Raw genomic sequence first — 27,200 nt, forward strand, 5'->3', positions numbered from 1 at the left:
AAGGGAGTAGCGTGATCAACGGGATACTTCCAAGTACGACCAAGGAGACGAGAGATGGAAAGAATATCCTTTCATAGTGAATAAGATACAGTAGATAAGACTCGACACGGCACCGTGTTTCAGCAAACAACGCCTGCCTCAGGAGTCTATGGGTAAAAATAAAACACTATATAAAAACAGTCCTTCTGCTTGTCCAAACTCACCCAAGTTTAATCTATACAAGCAACTTAAGGTTATCCACCAAAAAAATACCACAGCTTTCCTTTTCCGGTGCCCCGTCCCATATTTACAACTTTCCTCAATCCCTCCCTCAGAGTCCTCCCTCCTTGCCTGAAACAGGAAGTTGCTTGCATAGATTAAACTTGGGTGAGTTTGGACAAGCAGAAGGACTGTTTTTATGTAGTGTTTCCCTTGTCTCCTTGGTTGTACTTGGATGTGTCCTATTGATCACATTACTTCCTTGTCTCAGCATTCCCCTTGTAGCGGATCCAGTTTCTCCACTTCCATGGTTGCTTCCTGAAGGGGGTGGCTCATCTGTGCCCTCCACTATGCCCTTCCTTCCCTTTGTGGAACCTCACTCTGGTGCTCAGTTTCCACCAAAGACCTTACTTTCAGGGTGGTGTTTCTGGCAGCATGTCACCTCTGCTCGTAGAATCTCCAAGCTGCAGGAACTATTTTTTCCACAACCCATATCTGTCCTTCACAGAGAACTCTTGTCCCTGTATAGTCCCCTCCTTTCTGCCAAAAGTGGTGTATCCGTTCCATGTTAATAAGGAGGTCTGCTTGCCCTCCTTTTTGGCAGAAGGTTCGACTCATGGGGATCAGAAACTGCATGAGTTAGATGTCTGGAAACTGCTGCTCTGTGTCTGAGGGAAACGAATGAACTTCATCTTTGTCAACCTCTTTATGCTTTCCATGGCCCTTGGAAGGGTCAGGCAGCCTCTAGGCTTCCACTATAATGTTGATCAAGGTGACTGTTGAGTCTGCCTACGTTAGTAAGAATGGTCTGGTATTAAGGCTCAGTTTGTTGCCTTGGTGGAGGCTCGTGCAGTGTCTCCTTAGGACATTTGCAGGACATCAACTCTGGTCATCACTCTATTCCTTTTCTAAGCACTACAGGTTGGATGTGTTGGCCAAAGTCTGTTTGTACTTTGTCAAAGCAGTCACTTGAGGGGTGTCTTTGTCTTCCCCCACACAATAGACTACTATGGTGCATCCCATTTGTACAGAACAGTCAAGCTGATGCTAAGAAAGGAGAAATTGTCTTGCCCGATAATTTTCTTTTCTTTAGTCAGTGACACCATTCTGCTATCCTGCCCTTGGAAGACCTTGGCCCTAGGTACTGGGCATGCTCTCTTTTCAGTGCTTCAAAAATAAAACAAACAAAAATGTCATTTTATGAGTGGCAGCCATATGGGATTCCCATAATATGGCTGTCATGGGAACACTCTGTGGTGTTTTGCTTGCTTATGGTTTATTTAAAGCTTTATATACCATCCTATCTGGAGATACAGGTCTAGGCGGTTTACCAAACAAACTAAAGTCAGACAATGTGGAAAGGAACACCATATTAGATAGGGAAAGACAGTCACACTATACCAGTCATGTACTAAAGGATAAGAGAATTGATCTATGAGTGTACAAGAAAAAGTTAGTGGTTGGTCACAGGAGTTAAAACCACCTTCATTTATTTTGTGTCAAGTTTGCAGGCTTTTCACTGTGTCGATACTTTTCTTGTCAAACACCAACTGACTTGTGACCTGCCAGGTGAGTAGACAAGTCTGCTTGATTATTATTGCTTCAGCAGTGGTTATTGTGGTATGGGTGCATTAGAAAAGGACCTTCTGCTTGGGCAGATGCATATTGGGTTGTTCAGTGAACATTTCTGCTTGTGCTGATGATTTCACTGGCAAAGTTCAGTTTTCTATACCCTTACCTGCTGGTAGGAAGGGATAACACCCATTTGTGTAGAATGTTGTCACTAACAAAAAAAAAAAAAATAAATAAATTATCCAATAAGACTTAATTTCTCCTTCAGCTACTATTCTAATGTACATTGAATTTTTTTAGGATGACCCTAAAAAACAGATGGGCAAGTGTTCATTAATCCCTGTAAAATGGAAGATGAAGAAGCGGACACGGTGAGTGATGAACTTGCAAGTCTTTATTGTAGAGAGCAGGTCGGGCATATAGGGCATCCTTCTATCTACTCTCTACAATAAAGACTTTGTCAGGTTCTCAGGTTCAGAGCCCGCGGGGCTGGGCTCTGGAGCAAACGTGAGCCCTTGGGCTGCTGACGAGGAGCGCCAGCAGCAGGCAAAACCCACCAACCAACGCTGGGCAAGCACACTGACACCGGCAGGGACTGCAGGCACCACCCAGCGAGCCGGAACACATGGACTGGAACACTGGACTGGAATTCCCCGGACTGGAGGGCACAGGACTGGAACCCCGGACCGGAACACTGGACGGGAATCCCCCGGACTGGAATACTGGGCTGGAATCCCCCGGACTGGAAGACACAGGACTGGAACACGGGACTGGAGCACACCGGACTGGTCCACACAGCTTCACCTGCACTTAGCTACTAAGCCCCCCAGGAGTTGAGCTCCTGGGTTCGAGTAGCCGACAGGACTTACTGGACGACACAGGGACCAGGACTAGAACAAGCTGTAACTGAAGTGCACCTAACTCCTAAAGTGACCAAAAGTGTTCCTAAGCCCAGCACCAACAGGAAAGCTCCTAAGCCCTCCACTAACAGCAGTGCTCCTAACAGAAACTAACAGGGATGCCCCTACGCCCTACACTAACAGAAGTGCAGGGAAACCACAAGGGAAAAGGAAGGGAAGACAAATGCCAGACCTAACACTGGTACTTCCTAAGCACCAAGCTGCAGCAGCTAAACATGGGTTCTCACCCTGGTGCTTCCTAAGCACCCAGCTACAGCAGCTAAACACAGGTCACGAGGAAAAGCGGGGAAAGCACAAGAAAACAAGCAGGAAAGCCAAATACCCAAACAACAAAAGGTGCTTCCTAAACACTTACTAACAAGGGCGCTCCCAGCACCAAACTCCAGCACTGCACCAACAGCAGTACTACTCACCGTAACAAAAGGGAAAAACAGGGAAGTCAAACACACAAGTCACAAGTGCACACTGCACTAAACTAACCTGGACCTAAAGCAAGTAGCCAGAAGCAAACGTTGCGAAGGCCCTGAAGGAAAGAACCCACTTCCTTATCAAGGCCCTCCCTGATGATGTCACACTCCCTAGACCCAGGCAACAGCACACTAACCCAGAGCACACTGAAAACCATAGAGGCCCCACCCACACCAATGCAACACCGTGAAACACTTGAAGCCAATACACCCAAAGAGAGTTAGAGCAACTCAGACTACCCATACAGGTGCAGTATAGTGAAACAATTAGAGCCCTGCTGCTGGAAGCTGCCAGCACAGAGAGACAGAGCCAGCTCAGAAAGGACAGACAAAGAAACAGAAGCCAGCTAAGAAGCTGACCCCCAGGAAAGAGGTAAGTTTGAGAGGGGTTCAGACCCCAATCATAACAGACTTGAAAGTTCATCTTTCATCATGTCTGCTTCTTCCATTTTATTGAATTTTTTAGACAGCAGAATGTAAAAAATGTAGAAGGGTTGGAAGACGTTTACAAAAGTATGGTATCTCCAAATATTTAGTTATTTGTGGAACTCCAAAAGCTTCCAGAAAAGAAACATGTTTATAAGTTTTCTGTATAAGTGAGATATATGGTGCTTTATAAGTATGACTTCTATTCTTGTGTGTTTATGAATTGGAAAACAAAACATCTATATTTACGCAAATCCTTAAGAGCACAAACAATTATTGTTTCAGTGTTTTTGTGCACACATACTAATGCTGGATACCTATTCTGGTGAATCAGTATTTTGGCACCTTAGGAACTATTGGTGCAGAAAAGCCACAAATTCTGAGTTGAGAATACAAGACAAGTCAGGGGAGGGGTGTGAATGTTTATCGCAGAAACACCAGTTTTAGTTCTTTTGCATTGGAGGTGTTTGTGTTTTTTGGTTAAAGCTCAAAATCAGAAGCCTTACTGTAAGCCATCAAGTCTAGAGTAATAGCACAGGTAATGATTAGTGGATGGTATATGTTTAAATCTATTTTATTGACGACAAATAATACAACCATTGTCAAGTAACAAAAGACAGGAAATTTCACAAAGAATACCAGCCAGGAACCCATAGTTGTCGTAAATTTTTATAGGTTCACCCCATCCCTTCCTCCATTACCCTCCAAACTCCATAACCAAAACCCTCTATATCCTAACATCCCATACTACATGGGACCTAACACATGACATCACCCCACCCAACCCCACCGTACCAACCCGAAATAACCTACAATGTCAAGATTATAGCCACATATCCCACAAGGGTAAATAAAAGTTAAGAAACTAGGGGCAAAATAAAACCCATCTATCTGCAAGTAAATAGAGAGACTACAGAAATAAACTAAAAGAAGCTACTTAAAAAAGAAAAAAAAGAAGAAACAGCAATATTGAGAAGTACAGATTAACTAGTCTGCTTATGAGTCCAAAACACAGAGGTAGCTTCCTAAGTTCCAACATTGGCTAGGAGATTTTGAAGAAAAGTGTTCACTGCCTCCATGGATGTAAAGAATTGTGTTTGTCCATCATAGGCAAACCCAAGTTGCACCGGATAAAGCAATGCATTCTGAATTTTCTGTAGATGTAATTCAGTGCATAGGAGAGCATAAACTTTTCATTGACAGTACGCTTTGGCAGTATAGTCCTGGAAACAAAGTTGTTTCCGATTTGTTATATTACAAGTTCTTCCCTTGACGCAGAGCCTGCAAAATTGCCTGCTTATGTACCAGATATAAGACACGGAACACAACTACTTGAGGACGTGCAGAATTTTTTTTTTTTTTGTTACATTTGTACCCCGCGCTTTCCCACTCATGGCAGGCTCAATGCGGCTTACATGGGGCAATGTAGGGTTAAGTGACTTGCCCAGAGTCACAAGGAGCTGCCTGTGCCTGAAGTGGGAATCGAACTCAGTTCCTCAGTTCCCCAGGACCAAAGTCCACCAACCTAACCACTAGGCGGGCCCACTCAATTTTAAAAGAATCCTCCAATGACCAGAAGGTTAGGAATTGTGGGAGCCAGGTCTACAGAAAGCCAGCAAGGTCCTTATCCTTGAGAGATAATGCAAAGCCCCACTAGTCACAAATTCTTGTGCCTATAGCGGCCCTCCACATCATCTTCAAATAATCTGTGGCGTATTGCAGAGTGATGGGGTGCGCAAGGAGCAAGGCACGCTCCTTGGAGTGAACTCCTGGGGAGAATTTTCTCTGACCGCGTTTCTTTACTTTTTTGTTTTGTCTTTCTATGTTTTCTAGCTCCTCTCAGTTTCATCCCTTTTTTTCCCTCTGACTTGTTCTTTTTCAGTTTTATTTTCTTCTTTGGACTTCTCTATGATGCATCTCTCTGGATGCAGACTCTCCTATTCTCTCTTCTTCCATCCCAGTGCACTGGGGTTATTGTCCATTGTGGTCTTTCTCCTCCCCTCTCTGCTCCACCTCTTCTCGTTATGTTGTGACTAGCATCGTCTGCTTGTCACCGTTCTTATCTTCCAGCCTCTCTTTCTAGGCTTTCATTAACTTCTGCTACTTGTTTGGATTCTTTTAACTTTGGGCTTCTCAACTGTTGTTTATTTAAATCTAAATGAGCACTTGTGTTTGATTTGTTTTCACAGCATCATTTGGATATTCTCTGTCTTACTGAGTCCTGGCTGAGGGATGGTGAAGAGGCCTATCTCTATCAGTGTCTCCCTCCTGGTTTCACTGGGTTTCGTGTAGCCCGAAATTCTAAAAGGGGTGGCGGTATATATTGTGGTTTATTATTGTCCTCCTATTCTAGTACGGAATAGGATACTTTTCTTCTTGCCCTTGCTGAACTTATCACTTGTTTTGAAAATCTGGTAATAGTGGGTGATTTTAATGCACACATTGATCTTCTTTCTTTTTCTCGTTTCTTTCCTATCTTCAGGATATTTCCCTTGTCCAATTGGTTAATTTTCCACTCACTTTTATGGCCATACCCTTGACCTAGTTTTAGTTCATAACACTGCTATTTCCTCGATTCTTCCCTTTTGGCTCTGCCACTGGGGTGGTCAGACCATCTATTGCTTTCTTTGTCTTCTCTCATTCAGTCCCTCACTTGCCCATCCCATCTGCGGCTACTTCTTCTCTACCACTTCCTGCTCTCAATCTCATTTATGTACAAGGACCCAAAGTCAGTTCCTCCCCTTTTCTTGCAGTTTCCTGTGGATTTTCTTTCACTCCCTCTAGATATGGCTTCCACTTGGAATTCTGTTCTGTTAGCTCGGTTCCCCCGTGAATTGTTTCATCCTCTTGTCAGCTGACTCGCCTCTGGTTCTATCAGGGACTTTGACTCCTGCATCGCTTTCTGGTCTTTAAGCACGCATTACCATCTGCAGCTCACCAATGCAAAGAAGTCTTATTTATCTAAGACTATTTCTGATTCTCAGTGTCCTTCTATGAAACTGTTTCAGGTAGTATCTAAGCTTTCATTCCACCCTTCTTCTGACTTTCCTTCATCATGCCCTTCTGCTGACACTTTGACTTCATATTTTTCCATTAAGGTTTCTAATTTGCAAAAATTTCTTCCACCATTGTCCGCTTCTGTTGTAGACTCGCCACATTCTCACCTGTCCCTGATTCTTCCTCTGTCTTTCTAGCTTGTGCGACTTGGACTTCCTTTTCTCTCCCTTCTCCCATTCAGTTCTCTATTTTGCTTTCATCTATGCACCTTACCACTAGTTCTTTGAATCCTCTGCCCTCTAGTTGGCTTAAATATTCTTCTCACGGTTTGGAACCTTGGGCTCTCCACTTGGTTTCTGAAAGCCTTTCTCTGGGGCTTGTACCTCAGGCTTGGAAGAAGTCCATTACTCAAAAAGCCTGCATGTGATCCCTCCTCTCCAGATAGCTATCAGTCAGTTTCTAATTTATGTATCCTGTCTAAAATCAGTGAACGTGTTGTTTTCAGTCAGCTGTCTTTTAGGACAATGGCCTGTCTATTCTTCACCTTTGCTAAACAGGTTTCCATAACTTTAATAGTACTGAAACTACTATTGCAGTACTTTTGAGCGAACTTCACTGTACTCTTTTTTTTTTTTTTTTTTTTTTTTAAAGACTTTATTGATGATAGTTCTTCCAAATACAAGTAGCTAACATAGCCATCACATTCAAATACAAAGCTTTTACATTATAGACATGGCGTTACCCCCTTACCCTCCTTCCACCCCCCTCCCTCCGGAATCAAGATGGTGCTGGTGATTGAGATTTCCACTGTTCATATTTTTGCCATTATTAAATGACATCAAATGACCGCGTCTCATAGCTGTAAGTTTAGACATTTGGAAGAATAAGTTGCATAGGGGGTAATGTTTGTTGTTTCTAGGAATGAGCCAAAGCCAGTTTTGTTGCAGTGAAGAAATGTGTTGCTAGCTTATGGTGGGGCATGGCTATTTCCAGAGGCTTGAAATGTAATAGACAATATTCTGCTTTACGTGGGTATTGTTGTAGTATCTGCTGTACCAACTAGATCACTAGTGACCAGTAGGACTGAGCCAATGGACATGTCCACCAAAAGTGCAGAAAAGTTCCTCTAGCACTGCATTCGCTCCAGCAGTCAGCAGAAACCTGTTGGTATATTTTTTGCAAGTGCTATTGAGTATAGTACCACCGATACAATATTTTAAAGCCATTCTCTGAGCCAGTGAAGGTTTCAGCAGATATTGGTATCCTTTCACCCAAGTTTCTGGGGGAAAGGTGGTTTGTAATGCAGCCTCCCATCTGCAAGTGTAATGGAGTTGGGGGTTAGTGTATGATAGTAGAGCTAAGTAAAGATGAGAGATGCTACCCCTCCCTCCTCTACCCCGGAAAGCTCATTCTAATGCTGTTTCAGCTAAGCCCAGTTCCTCCTGACCTCTCTTGCTGATGAAATCTTGCACCAGCCAATAGTGAAAGAGCTCCTTTCTTTCCAACCCATATTCCTCAAAATTAAGTATCTTCCCATCATCCCAAAATTGCCCCAGTAAGTATAGCAAAGAAACTATCAAACACATCACTCCAATATAGTGTCACACTGGGGATTCAGATCTGAAGGATAAAATATATTAAATTTTAAAAAATAGCCTCAGTGTAACAGGGAAGCCTGACTTTTATGCTCCACTGTAAATATTACCATCACAGGCTTCCACCACCTTCTGAAAAAAAAAAACCACAGAGAAAAACTCCCAGAATATTTCAAAAATTCTAAAGAAGTGGGAGAAAAGTCTGTGTTTAAAAAAACAGAAGGGAGGGTAACATAATTTAACACAATACAGATCCAAATACCCACAACACTAAATCTCACTATGAATATAAATCACCCAAATAGACACTAATTAGCAATCCCTCACTAGACTAAAATCCTCATTCAAACAGAGAAGCCTTCCTGCAAGTAAAGAAAACTCAAAATAGAGCAAAAACTCTTATAGCATTGCTAGAATTGCTTAAACTTCCATCCTTACTAATGAATGGATTCTAATTCTGACAAAAAGTAAACTTTACTTAGCTCAGATCATCCAAATTGTCCTGACAGAAGTGCAGCCTCATAGGATTTTCACAGTCTGTGGGGTTTCTCCAAAATTAAAGTGTCCAATTTATATTATCCTTCTGGCAAAAAATGTCCAATTTCCTTGTTTCTCAAGTATAGGCCATTGGATACCCCTAATTTATAAACCAGGTAACTAGATCCTGAGGTGAATCCTGGGGCCCAGTGGAGGGCTATCTGTAAGTAATACTTGCGATCTGGGAAGAATTTTTTTCATATGGAGTACCATGTGGACAACAGGTGACCAATCCCAATTGGCACCCCCTGAATCAGAACCAGTAGATCACTCCCTGGTAGCTACAAGACATCCCCAATAGAGCGGGTGCCCAGCCATGCCCTCTCTCAGTGAAGCCATGTTTTGGAAACAAAGGGGGTCCAATCTGCTAGTATCTTAACTTGCGCCGCTTGATAGTACAGATAGAAGTTGGGGACTCCCATTCCCCCCCCCCCCAAGTGATTGCTGAAAAAGCATGGATTGCCGTACATGCAGTGGACGTTTCCGCCATATAAAAAAGCGAAAAGTTTCCAGTTAAGTTTCTCAAAGAATTTGCGCGGTATTGGGAGTGGGAGAGCCGAGAATAAGTACATCATCTTTGGTAATAGCATCATCTTTATCGCGTGAATGCGTCCCAGCCATGATATGGTTAGCCCTTCCCACTTACCTAATTTAGCAAATAATTCGGAAAGCTTCATGGGGAAATTGGTGGCATACAAACCCATACACAGTGGGTGTGATGTGGACCCCCAGATATTTAATGGACCTAGACGCCCAAGCAAATGGGAGATCCTTCTTCAACTTATCTATCTTTTGCTGGGAGCCTGTAAGATTGGCTATATTGACCTTAAAACCTGACATCCCTCCATACTGGGTAATAATTTCCATAACCTGCTTGAGATGTTTCTGGGGATGTGAGAGTCAGGAGAACATTGTCCGCAGAAAGCATAATTTTGTGTTCCCTATGTCCATTTATAAGCCCCCTAATCTTGGGATCCCTCTTAATCAAGTATGCAAGAGGTTCTATAGAAATAGCAAAAAGTAGTGGGGAGACTGCACACCCCTGTTGGGTACCCCTATGAGTTCTAGTGGCCGGATATATGTTCCGTTAATTTTCAGGGTTGCTAGTGGATTTTTGCAAAGCAAATGAATTCAGGATAAGTACGGCCCCCCTCTTCCCCAATTCCTATCTATTTCAGCACTGCAAACATGAACGGCCAGCTTACTCTGTCAAACGATTTTTCAGCATCGATCGATAGTAGTAAAGCGGGTATCAGATCATCCTGGGCCTGTTGAATCAGGAGCATCAGACATCTGTTTATCATATGTTTGTCGTCCCACAATGAACTCACCTGATCCTCATCTATTAAGCGAGGCAGGACCAGTTGGAGTCCCTTGGCCAGTATTTTCATGAATAATTTGTCATCAGAGTTTGAGAGAAATTGGTCTATAGGAACTGCAAGTTTGGGGATCCTTAACCGGTTTTAGCAGCAACGTGACAGCCGCCAACTGCCAGGTATAGGGTACTCCAGTCTCAAACACTCTCAACAATAGGGGTGCCAGATGCTTAGCGAAAAGTTTGTAAAATTTATTGGGAAATCCATCGGGGCCTGGGGTCTTATTATGGAGGAGACTTTTTATGGCCCTATTAATTTCCTCCAATGTTACAATTTTAGATAATTGTTCTGCCTCTCCCTGGTACACCTGGGGAAGATTCACCTCACTGAGATACCTCTCAATATCTTCCTGGGTTGGCACCCGCTCTGGTGTATATAGCTTTTCTTAAAAATTATAAAATTCTGCCTTTATCTACTCTTGCAAGGAATACAACGTCCCAGAATCAGTCATGATATTAAAGATATGATTGCGTTGGGCCTGTTTTTTAAGCTTAGAGGCCAGCAAACGACCGTCCCGATCGCCAGATTCAAAGTGTTCCTGTTGCACTTGTTGTAATTGGGCAGAGAGTCCAGCCATATGGACTTAAGTTGCACCCGAAGCTGTTGCAGGGTGTCACCTCTCTTGGAGTCAGAGGGGTCAGCCTTATGTAGTTTTTCCGAAATTGCTATCTGATCTCTGAGGGCGTTCTCTTGGGCAGTCTTAGATTTGTGAAGATGGGCTGTCCTCGCAAGACCACCTTTATCCCTTCCCGTAATGTAAAGGGTGCAATGTCCCCAACATCATTAAATTCTAAGTATTCCTTAATGTGCTTCTCCAAGGTCACTACATTCTATGGGTCTTGCAATAAGGTGTCATTCATCTGCTGATATCTAGGGCCTGATTTCATATCTATCATCTTAAGAATCATTACCACCAGAGAGTGATCTGACCAAGTGCGCATCTCAATAGTGACAGTTTGCAAAACTCCTGCTACTTCCCCATCTCTCAACCACATATCTATCCTGGAGAACATATTGTGCTTAGGAGAGGAGCAGGTGTTATCCCTCTCCCGACCATGAGCATTGCGCCATAGGTCCACCAAACCCCACCGTGCCATAAAACTTTTAAGTAGGTTCCTATCCCATGTTGCATATTGCACCTTCCATGCAGAATTATCAAGGAGTGGGTCTATTATAAGATTAAAATCCCCTCCCATCACTACTCGATCCTCTCCATAGCACTGCAAAGCCTGTTCTAGGCCTTCTAAAAAGGCCCCTTGGTCTTCATTAGGAGCATAGGTTGATAATAAGGTACATAGAGTGCTTCCCAAAGTCACTTTAACTAGCAAATATCTACCCTCCTTATCTGAGATAACCTGATGCACTTGCCATGGGAGGGCAGAGGATAGGGCTATAAGAACCTCTTTGGATGCACTTGCCATGAGAGGGCAGAGGATAGGGCTATAAGAACCCACCTGGATTTCGTGTTTGAGGAATTTGAAGCAAACATGATAGGGATATTGTTTATGCCTTAAAAATATTTATTTTGTGGCTTCAAATGTGTCTCCTGAATAGACGTTACATTAGCTCACAGGTGTTTTGTTTCTTTAAACATCAGTTTACGCTTCACAGGAGAATTGAGACCGTGGACACTTAGAGTGACACATTTAAATTCAGACATTTAACCGATGCTATCAAATACGCCTAATCAGCAACCACCGATTCCCAAACCAGACCCCCAGGGTCTCCCGTGCCCCTTCCCTAAGCCCCCCCCCCCCCCCCCCAAAAAAAAAAAAAACCTAACTAAGGCATGGCAGTATTTCTAATCATGTCATGCCCATAGGAGAAGGAAGTGAGTCTCCCAGCCATTTGCCAGTCTTATCCAAATAATGACCTCTGCAGGTCTTTCCTCTAGCCATCCAGGATTAACACTGGTAAACATCATCCAGCTGTGCAAAATACCCATAATTCCAAAGTTCCATGAAGCAGGTGCCTCGTCCTGGTCGTTGCGGAGATGGTAGCTGCTTCCCAGATATTTGTCTCTGAATTCGACCCTTGCCCTGGGATACTCGTTGCTATTTTGGGTAATCAGGTTTCTTGCAGCCTGGCATGGAGATCTTTGCAGAGGGTTCATCCTCACTGTGCACAGGTAGAAATTCTTGTGCCTCCTCTAATGAGCCAACATGACACAGCTTGCCCTCTTTGTAGAATACCAAAGCAAAAGGATGTTGCCATTTGTAGCGAATTCCCTCCTCCCACAGGTTATGAGTTAGGGGTTGTAATTCACTCCTCCTTTTGACAGTGGTGGTTGAGAGGTTGTGATAAATCTCTGTCAGCTGTCCCACACCAAAGGTCTGGCCGCCCTCGTGTTAGCCATCACTGCTTCTTTTGTTTTAAATTCAGTGAAGCACACCATAGTATCCTTGGGCACATTAGGCCTTCTTGTTCCCAAAGCTCGATGTGCTTGCTCGATACGAATAGGGAGGGTGCCTAGGGATGGGCAGGGTCAGAGAGTATGGTGCCTGCAATGCGCTGTACCACTGATTCACAATCCACATATTCGGGAATCTCTGGTAGTCCTCGAATCCGTATATTGGAGCAGTGGCTCCTGTTTTCAAGATCTTCCACTTTTTTGATCTTTTAGCTGTTCTATAACGCTCACTGCCTCTGCGTGCTCCTCCAGGCCTACTTCCGCTTCAGCCAAGCGTTGCCCGAGCTCCACTGTTTCACCGCAGAGATCACCCAGTACCGCAAGCTCCTGGCAGACTGCTTTGAAATCTGCTTTAATCTCCTGTAGCCAGGTGCATATTGTTGTCATTGATTCCTGCTGTGATAATGGTGATGAGCTGGATTTGGCAAGCGGGGACTCTCCCATCAGTGGCTGCTGTTTCCCAGTTGTCTTTTCACCACAATCCTCGTGGTCCAGGGCCTCCACCTTCTGCTGCAATGCTTCTACTTGTAGATCATCTGCTTTAAGAGCGGGAGGCTGCCATTTCCAGCATTAATTTCTTGGTCCTACGGCTTGAAAGTTTCCAGCACGCTATTATGTTCTTGAGGAAGCTAATAATTAGCATAAAGTTGGGAGCTCTGTGTTCAAGCTTCCATTTGGGTCAGTGACATCATTTCCTCACTTCACTCTATACTTGATGCTTGTAAGGTTACTCTTCTGGTTTCACTTGATTTGTCCTCAGGTTTAGTTCTTGTTGACATCCTTCGCTGCACACTGGACCTTCTTCAGTGCCAGAACCCGATGTTGTGTATTCATCTCTAAGTCCATATTGTACAAGCGTTCATGGGCTGCCTTCATTCTTTCATGTAATTGCTGCAATTTGCACCTAGCGCAGCCTCCACTGCTGCCTTCACTTCAGTTACAGTCTCCAAAATCCAAGCAAAACTAACTGAGGAACTCGGCAGGGAAGATTGAGCCACTATCTTAGCACTGGTTCCCCTCTGCTCCTCCATGCGTACAAGTCTCGATGCCATTTCAAAGTCAGGAGCCTTGAAAGTCTTCCACCTGCGAACTAGCAGCAACACTCAGTAGTAGGTAAAATTTCAGCCCGTTTCTTGATGTAAAAAGCAGGATATGTGGCTATTTCAGTGGGAAGACAGAGGAGCCAAGCAAGGCATGTGATCTCTGAGTGGAAGGTCTAAAGTTCAGTTAGAAAGTCCGTGGAATTTGTGTGGGGGTGGGGGTGGTAAAGGTTCATGTATTTGATTGTACTATTCAAAACTTGTCATTTTGCCAACATGTCATTTTGTCCTTTTATTTTTCCCATTATTAACACTAGGGCTGTCATTTAACACACAAAGTAGATGGGATTTGGTATACCACCTTTCTGTGGTAATAAAGCAGTTTACATATTATATACGGGTACTCATTTTGTACATTGGGCAATGGAGGGTTAAATGATTTGTCCAGAGTCGCAAGATTCTGCAGTGAAAATTGAACTCAGTTCCCCAGGTTCTCAGACCACTGCACTAACCACTAGAGGCTACTCTTTCAATCCATTAACTCTTCCATTAACACGGTTAACGTGTTATATCCTTAACTGTGATCAAACATTTTAATTGCTGTTACAGTGTTTAATCATGGGTGTGGATATAATGTCCACAATTTGCATTATCTTTGGCTTGAGCGTAATGGGTAGGTCAGCCTTGTCTCCCAATCACAAGCCTTGCAAGCATCTGGAAATAGGTCTTCAGTTCCAGCATGGTGTTTGATTTCCACAGCTTAAAATTTTCCCCCAAAAATGGATGGTGTAGTGAATGGAAATCTCAAATTTAAAAACCAGTCAGATTCTTTGGTTTGTAAAACATTGGTTGTCATGAAATGCCTAGCCACCTGCCTGGGGCTACCCCTGTGGCCACTTAGAGGGTCTATCCCCAGCACAGCTCAGGTTTGCCAGCACTTGCCTCTTGTGCTCTACACTAGCACCCTCCTCCCATCTTCTGGGTACCAACTGCCTCTAGTCGAGTCTTCTGCTCTCAAATTATTCCCAGTGATTTCTAGGTTACTGGGGACCACACTCCCAGTGGTCCCAGAGTTCCCAGAAAGCACTCGCAGACCCAACACACACACACACCAGAATTTTTTTTTTAATTTATTTATTTATTCATTTTAAATCAAATTAAACAATCTGTTACATTTGAACAGGAAATACAGACATGCAACATTTATAAAGAAATATACTTTCCATATGGAAAAATAAATTCAAGGAAAATTTTTTTACTCTTCTTTAGACCACCATAACAAGGGGGTAATCTAGTATTAGGAAGACTACTAATAAAAAGAAAGAAGGAAAAATTATAAAGTGGTAATATGCTTAGCATGCAACCTATCCCAATGATTCATATATCTCATCTAGATCGGCGGTTAACCAATTTTCTTCATATTTATAAATGCTTTCAACTGCTCAGGCTGGTAAAAGATGTATTTTAGGCTCATATACTTAATAACACATTTACATGGGTAGTTAAGGTAAAAGGAGGCCCCTAAGGATGTTACTTCTGTACGCATAGCTAAAAACAGTTTCCTTCTTTCCTGGGTCTGTTTGGTAATATCAGGATAGATCCAAACTTTTTTACCCCTGAACAGAGCTTGCATTTTTTTAAAGTACATTCGCATTACCGCATCAGTATCTTGTTGAAAAATAAAAGATGCAATTAACGTAGTTCTTTCAGAATTCACGTTCAAATGTATTTCTAAAAGTTCAGATACATTCAAAGATTCCTCTTGATTTTCATCTGGAATACCTTCAATAGACGTTTCAGGTAATTTTTTTGTTGGAATATAATAGACCTTATTCAGAGGTGGTATAGTTTCCGGGGAAAAATTTAAAACTTCCAAAAAATATGCTTTAAAGGCATCCTGGGGATTAATTCCCAATTCCTTCGGAAAATTCAAGAGTCTCAAATTCAGCCTACGATTGAAGTTCTCTATTTGTTCTAATCTACGCTGTGTAGACAAATTGTCTTTCACAATTGAGGCTGAAATATCATTCAATTTAATAACATCTTTCTTAAGAGCTCCCATTTGCTCTGATGTTTCTTGTTTTGCAGCATTAAGAGATACGGAAAGATTTTCAACTGTACTTACTAAGTCTTTTATTTCTTTCGCCGAATTGGCAACCGTCGCTTCTACCCTCTGGATAGCATTCCAAATGCTCTCCAGTGACACAGCCGCTGTTTTTCTTGTCAGAGCTAAACGCTCGGCCCCTGACTCGTTCAGAATCGGGCCTCCCTCAAGCTCTGCTTCTCCCATTCCTCGAACCGCCATCGTGCCATCAACCACTTCCGGGTCAGGTCGATCGCGTCGGGAAAGACATGCTTCGGGGAGCGGCGGGGGATTGAGATCCGGAGGGGAGAGTGAAACTTCCAACCCCAGGTCTCCCAGGGAGTCTTCACCCACGGAGACAGCAGGGTCCCTCTCGGTATTTAGGGTAGGTGGTTTTGTAGCGTATCTCTCTATAGTTTGTTGTACCGGAGAGGACGTCTTAGCAGTCGAGGCAACTACTTTAACAATCCCCTTACGTTTGGTATGGGGCATCTTGTCACGAAGGAAAAGTAAATTCAGCAAACCGTAGCAGAGACTCGCAAACGAAACTCAGCATGCCGCCATCTTAAGACACGCCCCCCCCACACACCAGGATTTTTAATCCAGACAAGCAGAGCCGATAAACTAAAAATGTTTATTGTCGTAAAAATATTGAACAGTGAACCATAAAAACAGGTGGAACAAGATAGCACATAATAGGTAATTGAGTATGGATCAATTATAAAACTGTCTACACATTTATTCACTACCTGAATAGTGCCTGGAGAGTACAGTTAATATATCTGCTCATAAGTTATCAAATATAACTGTTCACAGGGTCTTAGTAAAGAGATCCTTCTCTCCCAAACTGAGACCAGAGAAAATCCAGTATTTCCTAGATGAATTTGAGCTCCTGGGCCAGTCTGAGCCCAGAATAACAAGTTTTAAAAATAGCTGGCCACATCACTGCAGGTTATCTCTTATCTGTGTTAACTAAAGAGGAAGCAGTCGTTTCTCGGTAACAGCTTTAAACATAAACATGCACCACTTGCTGGCCAAACTAGAGAAATACACTTCAAGAAATAATTAATACAGTTTTACAGGCTTAAAAACCTACTGTTTCATCACATTGGTCATGTGCATTCACTGCTTAAAGGAATTTAAGTACCATTACAGAGTTTCAGCATTAATGTATTACTTGTGGGCAAGGCATCCTTATGCCCAAGAAGAATCTAAAACCCAAGAAGGACAATGAAAATCATGTCAGATCGACAACTATGCTGTTGAAGATGAAAAACCACTTTCAGACTACTTAACTGAAGCATAGAACATAAGGCCAATGCATCCGAATCAGCATGATGAGATTATGAACACACAATGTAATATATGCTGTCAGGTAATGATTCATATGAACTTTGTCTCGTATGCTTGTTAATGAACGATAGCATTCTGTATGTTTGGGGGTTTACAACTTCACTGATAAACGTACATCGGAGAATGTTATGGAACATTTCAAAACTGTTGCTGAATGGATCTGTTATGCTAAAGTCTGCAGCATTGGAACTGACAGGCTAGGAATATTGTTAAGGTTACATTTTTGCTACCATTCAAGTACTTTCCATGTGCAGCCCATACGTTACAGCTTAGCGTGAACTTGGCAGTGGAAGCTGCAGGGGTCTGTGGCTTGCTTGCAAAGTGCAGAAAAATTGTGGGGTACTTTAAGCATAGCCCTGCAAATTATATAGAACTGAAAGAACAACAAGCTAGATTGAACTTGAAAATACAAAGTTTTTGCCAGGGTGTCCCTATCTGCTGGAATTTGACTCCGCTAATGATCAAAAGCCTCATTGAAACTAAGGAAGCTGGCATTGGTACACTTTGTGCTTCAAAATCCAAAATCTTGCCATTAACAAATGAAGATTTGAAAAAGCTGACCAAAATATTCAGCATGCTGTCACCTTGCAAACTGTTAACAGAAATGCTTGGGGGTGGGGGGGGTGGGAGGGGGGAGCACTAAGATTCATGCTCAATCATATTGACAACACTTAGCCATTTACAGAGAGAACTGGCAATTACAGATGAGGATGCATAAAGTGTATATCTAGATTCAAGAGTAAATTCCTCTCAGATCTGATGAGATGGTGTGAAAACTATGACCACGATTAGCTATGAATCGCTTTTGTACTTGATCCTTACTGGAAAAATCTATCCTTTGTGCCTCAAGGTGAACGACCAGTTTGTTTGGGATGTCATTAAACCAGAACTGGTTGAGTCTTCATCAGTAACTTAATTTGCTTCTTCAGCAACATCTTCAGCTACTTCTTATTTCCATCTTCATCCAGATCTTTATTGGACTTGGTCAAATTTTCACCAGTATGCGTTAACTTACTGATGACTCTGATAAGTCTACTCCCACAGTTGTCATGTTCAAGTTAATTCATTACAGGAGTGAACCAGTTATTCCCCATTCATCATTTGCTATAGATTGGTGGGCTGCTAATTCAGCAGCATGTCTACTACTACTACTACTACTACTTATCATTTCTATAGCGCTACTAGACGTAAGCAGCCTAGGAGTGATTGCTAGACATTCCTTGTGTATACCTGCCACTACTGTACCATGCGACCATCTCTTTTCTGTTGCAGGTTTTATAAATGACAAGAAGAGGTCTTTCTCTTGCACCAAGCAATATTAACAGATTAGTTTCTTGAAGCAATTGGCTATGACATTTTCACATAGAGGAACTTGTTTTGATATTGAGACTTCTGCACTAATAGATCATATGTCGAGAATATATATATTCAGTCATAACTTGCTAGAGTTTTTTTAATGCTTAATATTGTTTGAAACTACAAATAAACACATGATTTATGCCTAATTTCAGGATTTGTCTTTAAAAATGTGTGTGTGTGTGGTGGTGGTGGGGTTTCAATAGCTTACTGCCCAAAAGTGACTTATATGTTAATCGTGATTAATTGTGACTAATCATTACCACACAATGCGATTAACGTTTTTAATCTTCCTGCTGCCCTTTATTTGATTCTGTAGGTATTTGATTTACACTTTGGGCTGCTCCTGTAAAGCTTAAAATTAAGGTTAGTCACTTTTATGAAAATGTATGGTACTATGGGATGTGACCATTCAAAGTTAAGGTCATAAAGTTATTGATATAACTTTATGACCTTAACACATTTTCTTGTTTTTCCTTTTTCTCCAATATTCAGCTTGTATGCCAAAGAAAGTAGGAAGACATGCCAATAGTGTAAGACTCCATAGTCCATAGCCTCATTTCTTTATGCAAGAACCGTGGTGTTTGCTTTCATTAAAAATTCGAAAATTGTTTTTACTGGTTAACTTCATTAAATGAAATTTGTGTGAATACTTGCAGGATTGAAAATGCTGAAAGGGAGCAAGGAAGGTAAACAATTTTTAGCCTAACATGAAGTTCCTCCTTAAATTAAAAAAAGAACATATTTATTGGTCTTAGAATGACATTTTTTTAAAATTGAGACTTCTGAGAAAATTAGAGTCATAGGATAGGAGGTAGTGTTCTGTTGTGGATTAGGAATTGGTTACTGGACAGAAAGCAGAGGGTAGGGTTAAATAGCTCAATGGATGAGGGTGAATAATGGAGTGCCACAGGGATCTGTACTGGAACCAGTGCTATTTATATTTATAAATTATCTAGAAATCTGAATGACAAGTGAAGTGATTAAATTTGCAGATGACAGAAAACTTATGACATAAAACAAATCATAGTTACCTGATGCTAGGGTCCACATTGTGGGTTAGCACTCAAGAAAAAGATCTAGGTGTCGTCGTATAAAATATGCTGAACTTTTCTGCCCAGTATGTGGTGGCAGCCAAAAAAGGAAACGGGATACTAGGAATTATTAGGAGATGGATTTTAAATAAGACCAAGAGTACTATAATGCCTCTGTTGCTCTATGGTGCGATGTCACCTTGAGTATTTGGTTTGGTTCTTGTCCGAATCTCAAAAAAGATATAGTGGCATTAGAAAAAGTTCAAAGAAGAGCAACCAAAATAATAAAGGGGATGGAACTCCTCTCATATGAGGAAAGGCTAAAGAGGTTAGGGCTCTTCAGCTTGGAAAAGAGACGGATGAGGGGAGATATGATTGAGATTTACAAAATCCTGACTGGTGTAGAACGCATAGAAGTGAATCAAATTTTTTACTCTTTCCAAAAGTTCAAAGGCTGGGGTACACAATGAAGTTACATGGAAATACTTTTAAAACGAATAGGAGGAAATTATTTTTTTTCACTCAGCGAATAGTTAAGCTCAGGAACTCTTTGCTGAAGGATATAACAACAGTGGTTAGTGTATCTGGGTTTAAAAAATGTTTGGACAAGTTCTTGAAGAAAAAAAATCTGTCTGAGACAGACATGATGAAAAGCCTCTGCTTGCCGTGGGATTGCTAGCATGGAATGTTGCTGGTTTCTGCCAGTTACTTGTGACCTGGATTGGTCACTTTTTTTGGAAATGGGATACTGGGCTAGATGGACCATTGGCCTGACCCAGTATGGCTATTCTTAAGTTCTTAGTTATAATAACAATAAAAAAGCATAAGCAATTTAGTAATACCTTACACTAGCCACCAAAAAAGAAACAAGATCCACTGTCAAAATGAATGAGACATTAGTACATCATAAAATAGCTCACATGGAAGGTAAAGAATACTAGGGGGCTGTTATTACAAAATAGTCGCCCTATTATACTTGCCTTACGAGGAAAAAAAAAGACCCTCAAAATACACATTCCTTTTTTTTCAAGACGTTTTCCAGTTTTATTGCATCCAAATATACATAGTTCATGTACTGAAAGGTTATTAAATACTTACATGGAAATCTTGAAAAGAAAGTGGCATCTGCGTCTATGACCTGCTTGAATCTGGGTAACTTTAGATACTTCTGGAAAGGAAAAAAAGAAGTTCTTTCCTATGAAAAGAAAATTTAAATCCCATTCAATTTACTGGATAATCTAAGAAAGATAACAAATGTTCTATTAGAAACATTATCTGAGGAGGATTCCAGAAAGGCTGAAATAGCAAGAATGTCAGAAGATGCCATAACATCCTGACCATCCTCCATTGGATTTTCTAGAATGTATAATACTTTCCACATTAATAAAATTCAAAATTTTCATCATATATTTCATAACTAATTCCATGACACATGTTTTGTGAATATTAAGGAACTGAAGGTTCTTAACTCTCATCAGTTTGCCATATTCTCATACAGGCAATGTAGCAATAGACTGTCTTTCCCAATCTGGCAACCGTAGAGGCTTGCTAAGCCATTAATTGGGATTCCAACTTTAGACACAGCCATTTCCATCCTGTCCACTCCTAGTTTCATGTTCTCCCAATTTATCTTCAATAACCTTGAAAAAGAGGCAACACTCCATAAATCCTGCAAAATTATAATTTTCTAATGGGGCTTTATTCCGTTGTAGCACTCACATAGTAAACAGAAGTGGAGGATATTTATTTGCTGAAAGAATATTCTTTGCCTCTAGTGTACATTTCATAGGGGAAGAGAGTTCTAATGAAATTAAAGACTTCTTGAAATGTTTGATATATATTCAGTTCAGCGTGCTGCCTGCAGTAGTTTCTCATTGGTTGTTGATTGGGTCTTTAGTGAGGGAATTGGGCTTCTAGAAAGAAATTTGCAGAAAATGAAAAATTCCTGTTAACTCTTTGAAGCTAGAGGCATTGGGATGCAGTCCCTGACAGTTCTAACATTTTTAGGAATGTGGGGAAGGTTCTCAGTTTCCTCTTGCGCTTTTAACTGTTTTAGCTCAGATGGAATCAGCCTTTATGAATGAATGAACCCTCATAGTGCCAAAATATCAGGGGTTTTACCTGTGTGTGTGATGCGGTAGTCTGCAGAGAGGTATGGAACATGGCTTTCCCTGTCAATGGTACATGTACACCTTTAAGCCAGCTAGTAGGTGGTATTGCGTCATGTTTCTCTGTCACCTATGCAAGTTTACATTATGCCTCTTGATTGTGGATATCTTGTAAACCTGACTAGGGGATTTTCACAGGATAGGTTTTGAACCATTGGTATAGGGTATTGTCGTTTATATAACTTTTTAAAGATTAATATCTCTCAACTGGTTATTTTTTTTTTCATTGATATAGTAAACCATTCAAAAACTGAAGCCTTGGAGCAATCTGCAGCATCATCTTTGGTAGAAGAACAAAGCAACGGCCTTGGGCAACCCAAGAAAGAGATGAACGGTGGTGGCATAGTAAAGAGTGAATGCTGGGAGTTAAATGCAAGTGATAAGGTACGTGAGAGAGACTCCTTATCCACAACTGAGCACATTAAAGAGGTGGCCAACACTAAAGATTTGACTGTTTCAAATTCACAAACTTCTTCAGATCAAGATGTTAGGACAGTAACAAACAAGCTGCCTGACAAAGATTTAGCAGCCAATGATTTGGATTTTGAGTTGTCCAGTGATAGTGACAATGAAGAAAACGCTAGAAAATCCTCTTCCTCAGATAGTGAAAATGAAGAAAAGAGAAGCTGGTTAAAACCAAAGGCAGTAATTCAAGAAGCACTTCAGCAGCAAGCTTGTTCTGGCATCAGTGAAGATAAAAATCAGAGGGAAAACAATTCTGGGGAAGAGTCCTCAACTGCTAGTATAAAACCTCTTGAAAAGCAAGCAGTTGATCTTGGTGTTCAAGAGGAAAGTGAGCAAGAGAGCTTTTGTGATTTAGGGAACGGATGTACAGATAAGAAAGAAGCAGAGACAGAGTCCCAAAATAGTGAGCAGTCTGGGGTAACAGCCGGTGAATCATTAGACCAAAGCATGGAGGAAGAGGAGGAAGATGATGACACAGATGAAGATGACCACCTGATTTATCTGGAAGAGATTCTTGTTCGGGTACACACTGATTACTATAGCAAGTATGATAAGTATTTGAAAAAAGAGATCCAGGAAATACCAGACATCCGTAAAATTGTACCAGAACTGAAAAAGAAAGTACTGGAAGATGCTATTATAGCCTTCAGTGGACTCCATCCTACGAATTTCCCTGTAGAACGGACAAGGGAACATTATCATGCAAGAGCACTTGGAGCTAGGATAAGCAAGAATCTCGTCTTGAATCCCGATGATCCTGACAGAGTAACCCACCTTATTGCTGCAAAGGCAGGTGAGTATGTTAATTTTCTTCCTTGTTTATATTCTTGTGGCAAATCACTATTTTTAGTTTCTCACGGTTTCATATAGGAAAATAAAGAAGCGAAACAAAAATGGTAGTTTGTTAGTTGTCTTTTGGCCAGCAGTCTCCCCCCCCCCCCCCCCCACCCCTTCTTTGGTTTCCTAGGTTATGCCACTATGAATCATTTGCTATTCCTCTGAAGTTTTTCCCCATTTATTATCGCCTTTCTCCCTTATGTTTATCACAGCTGTTTCTGTGACCATCTTTGGCTAGGGGTTCACTGCTTATAGGTACCAATATATGGATCCTGAGTCTGGTCACTAGATCTCATAATTGTACTATGAGAGAGGTAACCTCCCTCTAAGAGATGTGAGCAGTGTCTTTGCAGCATCCTTAACTGTATCTGAGAAGCACAAGATGAGAGTAGGAGTCAAACCCAGGTCTTCTACATAACTGTGCAACATTACTAGGCTGGCTCAGTTGTCTCTTTTTGAAATTGTCAGTGGCTCTTCAAACAAAAGACATAAAATAGGACATCTTTTATCTTTGAGTCTATATAATATTTCTTGGGAAGCATAAATTTCTGTTCCTTAAATAATACATTGGTTTTCAGAAGAACCAAATCTACAGCTTGTTTTTCAGCACACAGAGCAAACTTTCCTGCCATCAGACCAGCATGAACCTCATTTTGTCTCCTAAAAATTTAATAGATATTGTATTTCTTGGCTATCCACTGAAATGTTCATGGTGAGGTAAAGACTTATGAAAATACACTAAATATTAAATTCACTGAAAGAATGTTTCTGTGAGATTTGTCTCTATAGTTAGTTACAGAATATTAAACACTGAAATAGCTGAGTTGTCAACTGCTTTAAGTGTTCTTGGAAAGATAGATTATGGTCTGCTGAAAATGAAAATAGCTAAACATTATAAACTGATTAATGAGATTATATTAGGGCTAGTGCTGGGCTGTACAGGCTATGTTCACATCGGTCTCTTGCAAGTTAAATTAAAATATACTTTTTTGGTTGTTAAAGTTCAAATTTTTACAAACTTCTGTTCAGTCTTGTGAGAAACCAGTCATCAGTTTTACTTCATTTCTTTCTTCTTCATTTCTTTCTTTTGTTTTGAGAAAATACACTTTTACCTTTCCTGCACGTTACAAGCAACTCTCTATTTCTTTTTTGTGATCTGAACTGGATCTGTCTAAACCCTCCTAGACAGCAAAAGAAGCCTACAGCAACCTGGATTAACTGGACCATCCAAGAATATCAGAACCAAAAACTGCAACATGAATAACTACAATCTGTGAATTGAAATCTAACTATATAACTACCTTTAAGATTCTGATGCTGTAGAAACTAAAGTTCCTCAGCCTCCACTGCATTAATCTTCCAGAAGACCACAACAGTAGCCATACTGGGTAAGACCAATGGTCCATCTAGCCCAGTATCCTGTTTCCAAACAGTGGCTAAGCCAGGTCACAAGTACCTGGCAGAAACCCAATTAGTAGCAATATTCCATGCTACCAATCCCGGGGGTAAGCAGTTGCTTCCCATGTCTTTTTTTAATAGCAAACTATGGACTTTTCCTCCAGGAACTTGTCCAAACTTTTATTAAATCCAGATACATTAACCGCTGTTACCACATCCTCCGGCAAAGAGTTCCAGAGTAACTATTTTTAGGAAGTGTGAAGTACAGTTATTTGATCTTCAATTGCTGAAAGCCTTTGATCTTGCAGGCCTGGTCTGAATTGACAACTCTGAAGAGTCTTTGTTCTCTCGGATCGGTTGACCTACAATCTTCAGTTCTGCTGTGGCAATTGGTAAAACTTGCTTTATTGCACCAAAGCCACTAAAGTATCTTAGTCCTTAGTGCCACTGAAATTTGCCTAAGGAGCACCCAACACCAGGAATATGCCATAGCCTAATAGACCAGAAGACCTATGGGATTTCAGTGACATGTGGAAAAGGAAACTATAATCCCCATTAATCAAAGAGAAGACAAAAGTGCAAGATGTCAAACACCTGCCCAAGACGAGCCACTAAGAAATCCTCAGTGATCCATGATTTCATCTGTGAACAGCATCTACACATTTTAGGAATAGCTGAAACTTGGCTAGATGAAACTGGGAGTTTACCACTGTCTGAACTGCCCAACAGATTTCAATGTTCATCATCAACCAAGATCCGGGGAGATGGGCTGGAAGGGTACCATTGCTTACTTGGGACATAATCAATACTATGTAGAATCGTTATCCCCTATCTAAGTGAATCATAATCCCTATTAATCCATTTAGAAGAGGAAAAACCAATCTGGCTGCTCATGGTATACTGAGCACCTCATAATAACACATCAACTGTGCAAGAACTCCTGATTACAGAGGTAGGTTTGAATTTCCCTAGACTGTTGATCATGGCAGACTTTACATATAGAAACACCAGATACCAGCGTAGCTGCCTTCCAGACATGATGACAGCACTAGAATGGACATAAGTGATTGATTTGCCAGCCTATGAAAAAGGTCACATACTAGACCTGGTGTTCTGTAAGGGTTGATATCCCAGAACACTAACAGAATGGTACTGAAATACTACTACTACTACTACTATTTAGCATTTCTATAGCGCTACAAGGCATACGCAGCGCTGCACAAACATAGACGAAAGACAGTCCCTGCTCAAAGAGCTTACAATCTAATAGACAAAAAATAAATAAAGTAAGCAAACCAATCAATTAATGTGAACGGGAAGGAAGAGAGGAGGGTAGGTGGAGGCGAGTGGTTACAAGTGGTTACGAGTCAAAAGCAATGTTAAAGAGGTGGGCTTTCAGTCTAGATTTAAAGGTGGCCAAGGATGGGGCAAGACGTAGGGGCTCAGGAAGTTTATTCCAGGCGTAGGGTGCAGCGAGACAGAAGGCGCGAAGTCTGGAGTTGGCAGTAGTGGAGAAGGGAACAGATAAGAAGGATTTATCCATGGAGCGGAGTGCATGGGAAGGGGTGTAGGGAAGGACGAGTGTGGAGAGATACTGGGGAGCAGCAGAGTGAATACATTTATAGGTCAGTAGAAGAAGTTTGAACAGGATGCGAAAACGGATAGGGAACCAGTGAAGGGTCTTGAGGAGAGGGGTAGTATGAGTAAAGCAACCCTGGCGGAAGATGAGACGGGCAGCAGAGTTTTTAACCTCTATCATGAATGGACCGCTGTCTAATTGGATTTTGTTTTAAGTGACCACTTGAAACAAACGCACCTTCCAGGATTTAGAAGATCAGAGATGACAAAAATCTGACTATGGAGAATTTCCTAGAGGCTTTGGAGTATCCACATGTGGATGACAAGACAGCTACAGTGTCAGAGCACTGTACACACTTAGTTAAGACCCTAGAGAAAATTGCATCACATTAAATGTTCCACTTAACCACTCACCTTGTTCTCACCAGAACTTTGGATCCTTAAACACGAAGGATGGAAACATGAAAGAACATGGTGTAAAATCTTGCCTGGATGAGGACAGGTTAAACTGTAGGAAACAAAGTACTGCCAGGCCTTAATAGCCTGGCAGTTCTTTGGATGTTTAGTCCCCACATTTTTTCTATTTGGTGGTTTTGAAATAAAAGACCTTAATAGCAGCCATTAAAAAATTATTTCTCTGAATGCACTGAATATCAACCAAGCACTTGTTAGCATAGTAAACGGCCTACTGCAACCCCCAAAGCAGAACCAGCCTGTCCACTCAAAATTGAACTGTAATGATTTTGCTCTTCAGTCTTTACAGGTAGTGTAATCCAGTCTCCTATCAGTTAGCCAAGAGCACAACAGCTTGCCCTTTCCTTGTACAGACATATGAGCCTCTCTGAACCCATTAATAGAGGAGGGCCTTGACAGAATCCTGAGGCCTTCAACCAGCTACCTACTCTTTCAACCCTGCCCATCAAAGATAGGTAAGCAGGGGCCCAGGAAAATGGTCATAAAGATGGTGAGCTCCTCTTTCTAGTGGGCAACTATCAACAGCATTCATAGAATCAGCCCCAGTACTGACCCTTGAGGCACTCCACTACTCTCCTTTTTTTCCTCAGAGCAAATTCCATTTACCACTACACTCTATTGTTTCTAATCCAGTTTGTAATAGGAGCTGTTACGGTTACAGTGGCTCCTGTAGGACACTGTATAAAAGTGACATCCAGTCATGTAATTGTAGCACTCTGCTATTGGGAATATAATGCAATTGACACAATGCCAAAATATTATTAAAAAAATAAAAGCTTTCTCCGAGGACAAGCAGGCTGAATATTATCACCGATGGGTCGTCGTCCGCGACGGCCCAGGAGCCCGGAACTTATAAAAAATTAAGAACTTTCGAGAACGCAATGTCGCGTGGGTGAAGACGCACCGCGCATGCGCG

General features: G+C 41.5%; 1 protein-coding gene across 3 annotated transcripts in view; it reads left to right on the top strand.

The window, feature by feature from the left end:
* The window catches only part of CTDP1 (CTD phosphatase subunit 1), a 360,755-nt gene that overhangs the window by 164,123 nt on the left and 169,432 nt on the right, over positions 1 to 27,200 (top strand). For all 3 annotated transcript variants that reach the window (XM_030211931.1, XM_030211947.1, XM_030211939.1), the window contains exon 8: positions 21,768 to 22,790. In XM_030211931.1, the coding sequence (XP_030067791.1) occupies positions 21,768 to 22,790 (1,023 nt within the window). The remainder of the gene's footprint in view (positions 1 to 21,767; positions 22,791 to 27,200) is intronic.

This window comes from Microcaecilia unicolor, chromosome 1 (assembly GCF_901765095.1).
Source record: "Microcaecilia unicolor chromosome 1, aMicUni1.1, whole genome shotgun sequence".
NCBI classification, from domain to species: Eukaryota; Metazoa; Chordata; class Amphibia; order Gymnophiona; family Siphonopidae; genus Microcaecilia; species Microcaecilia unicolor.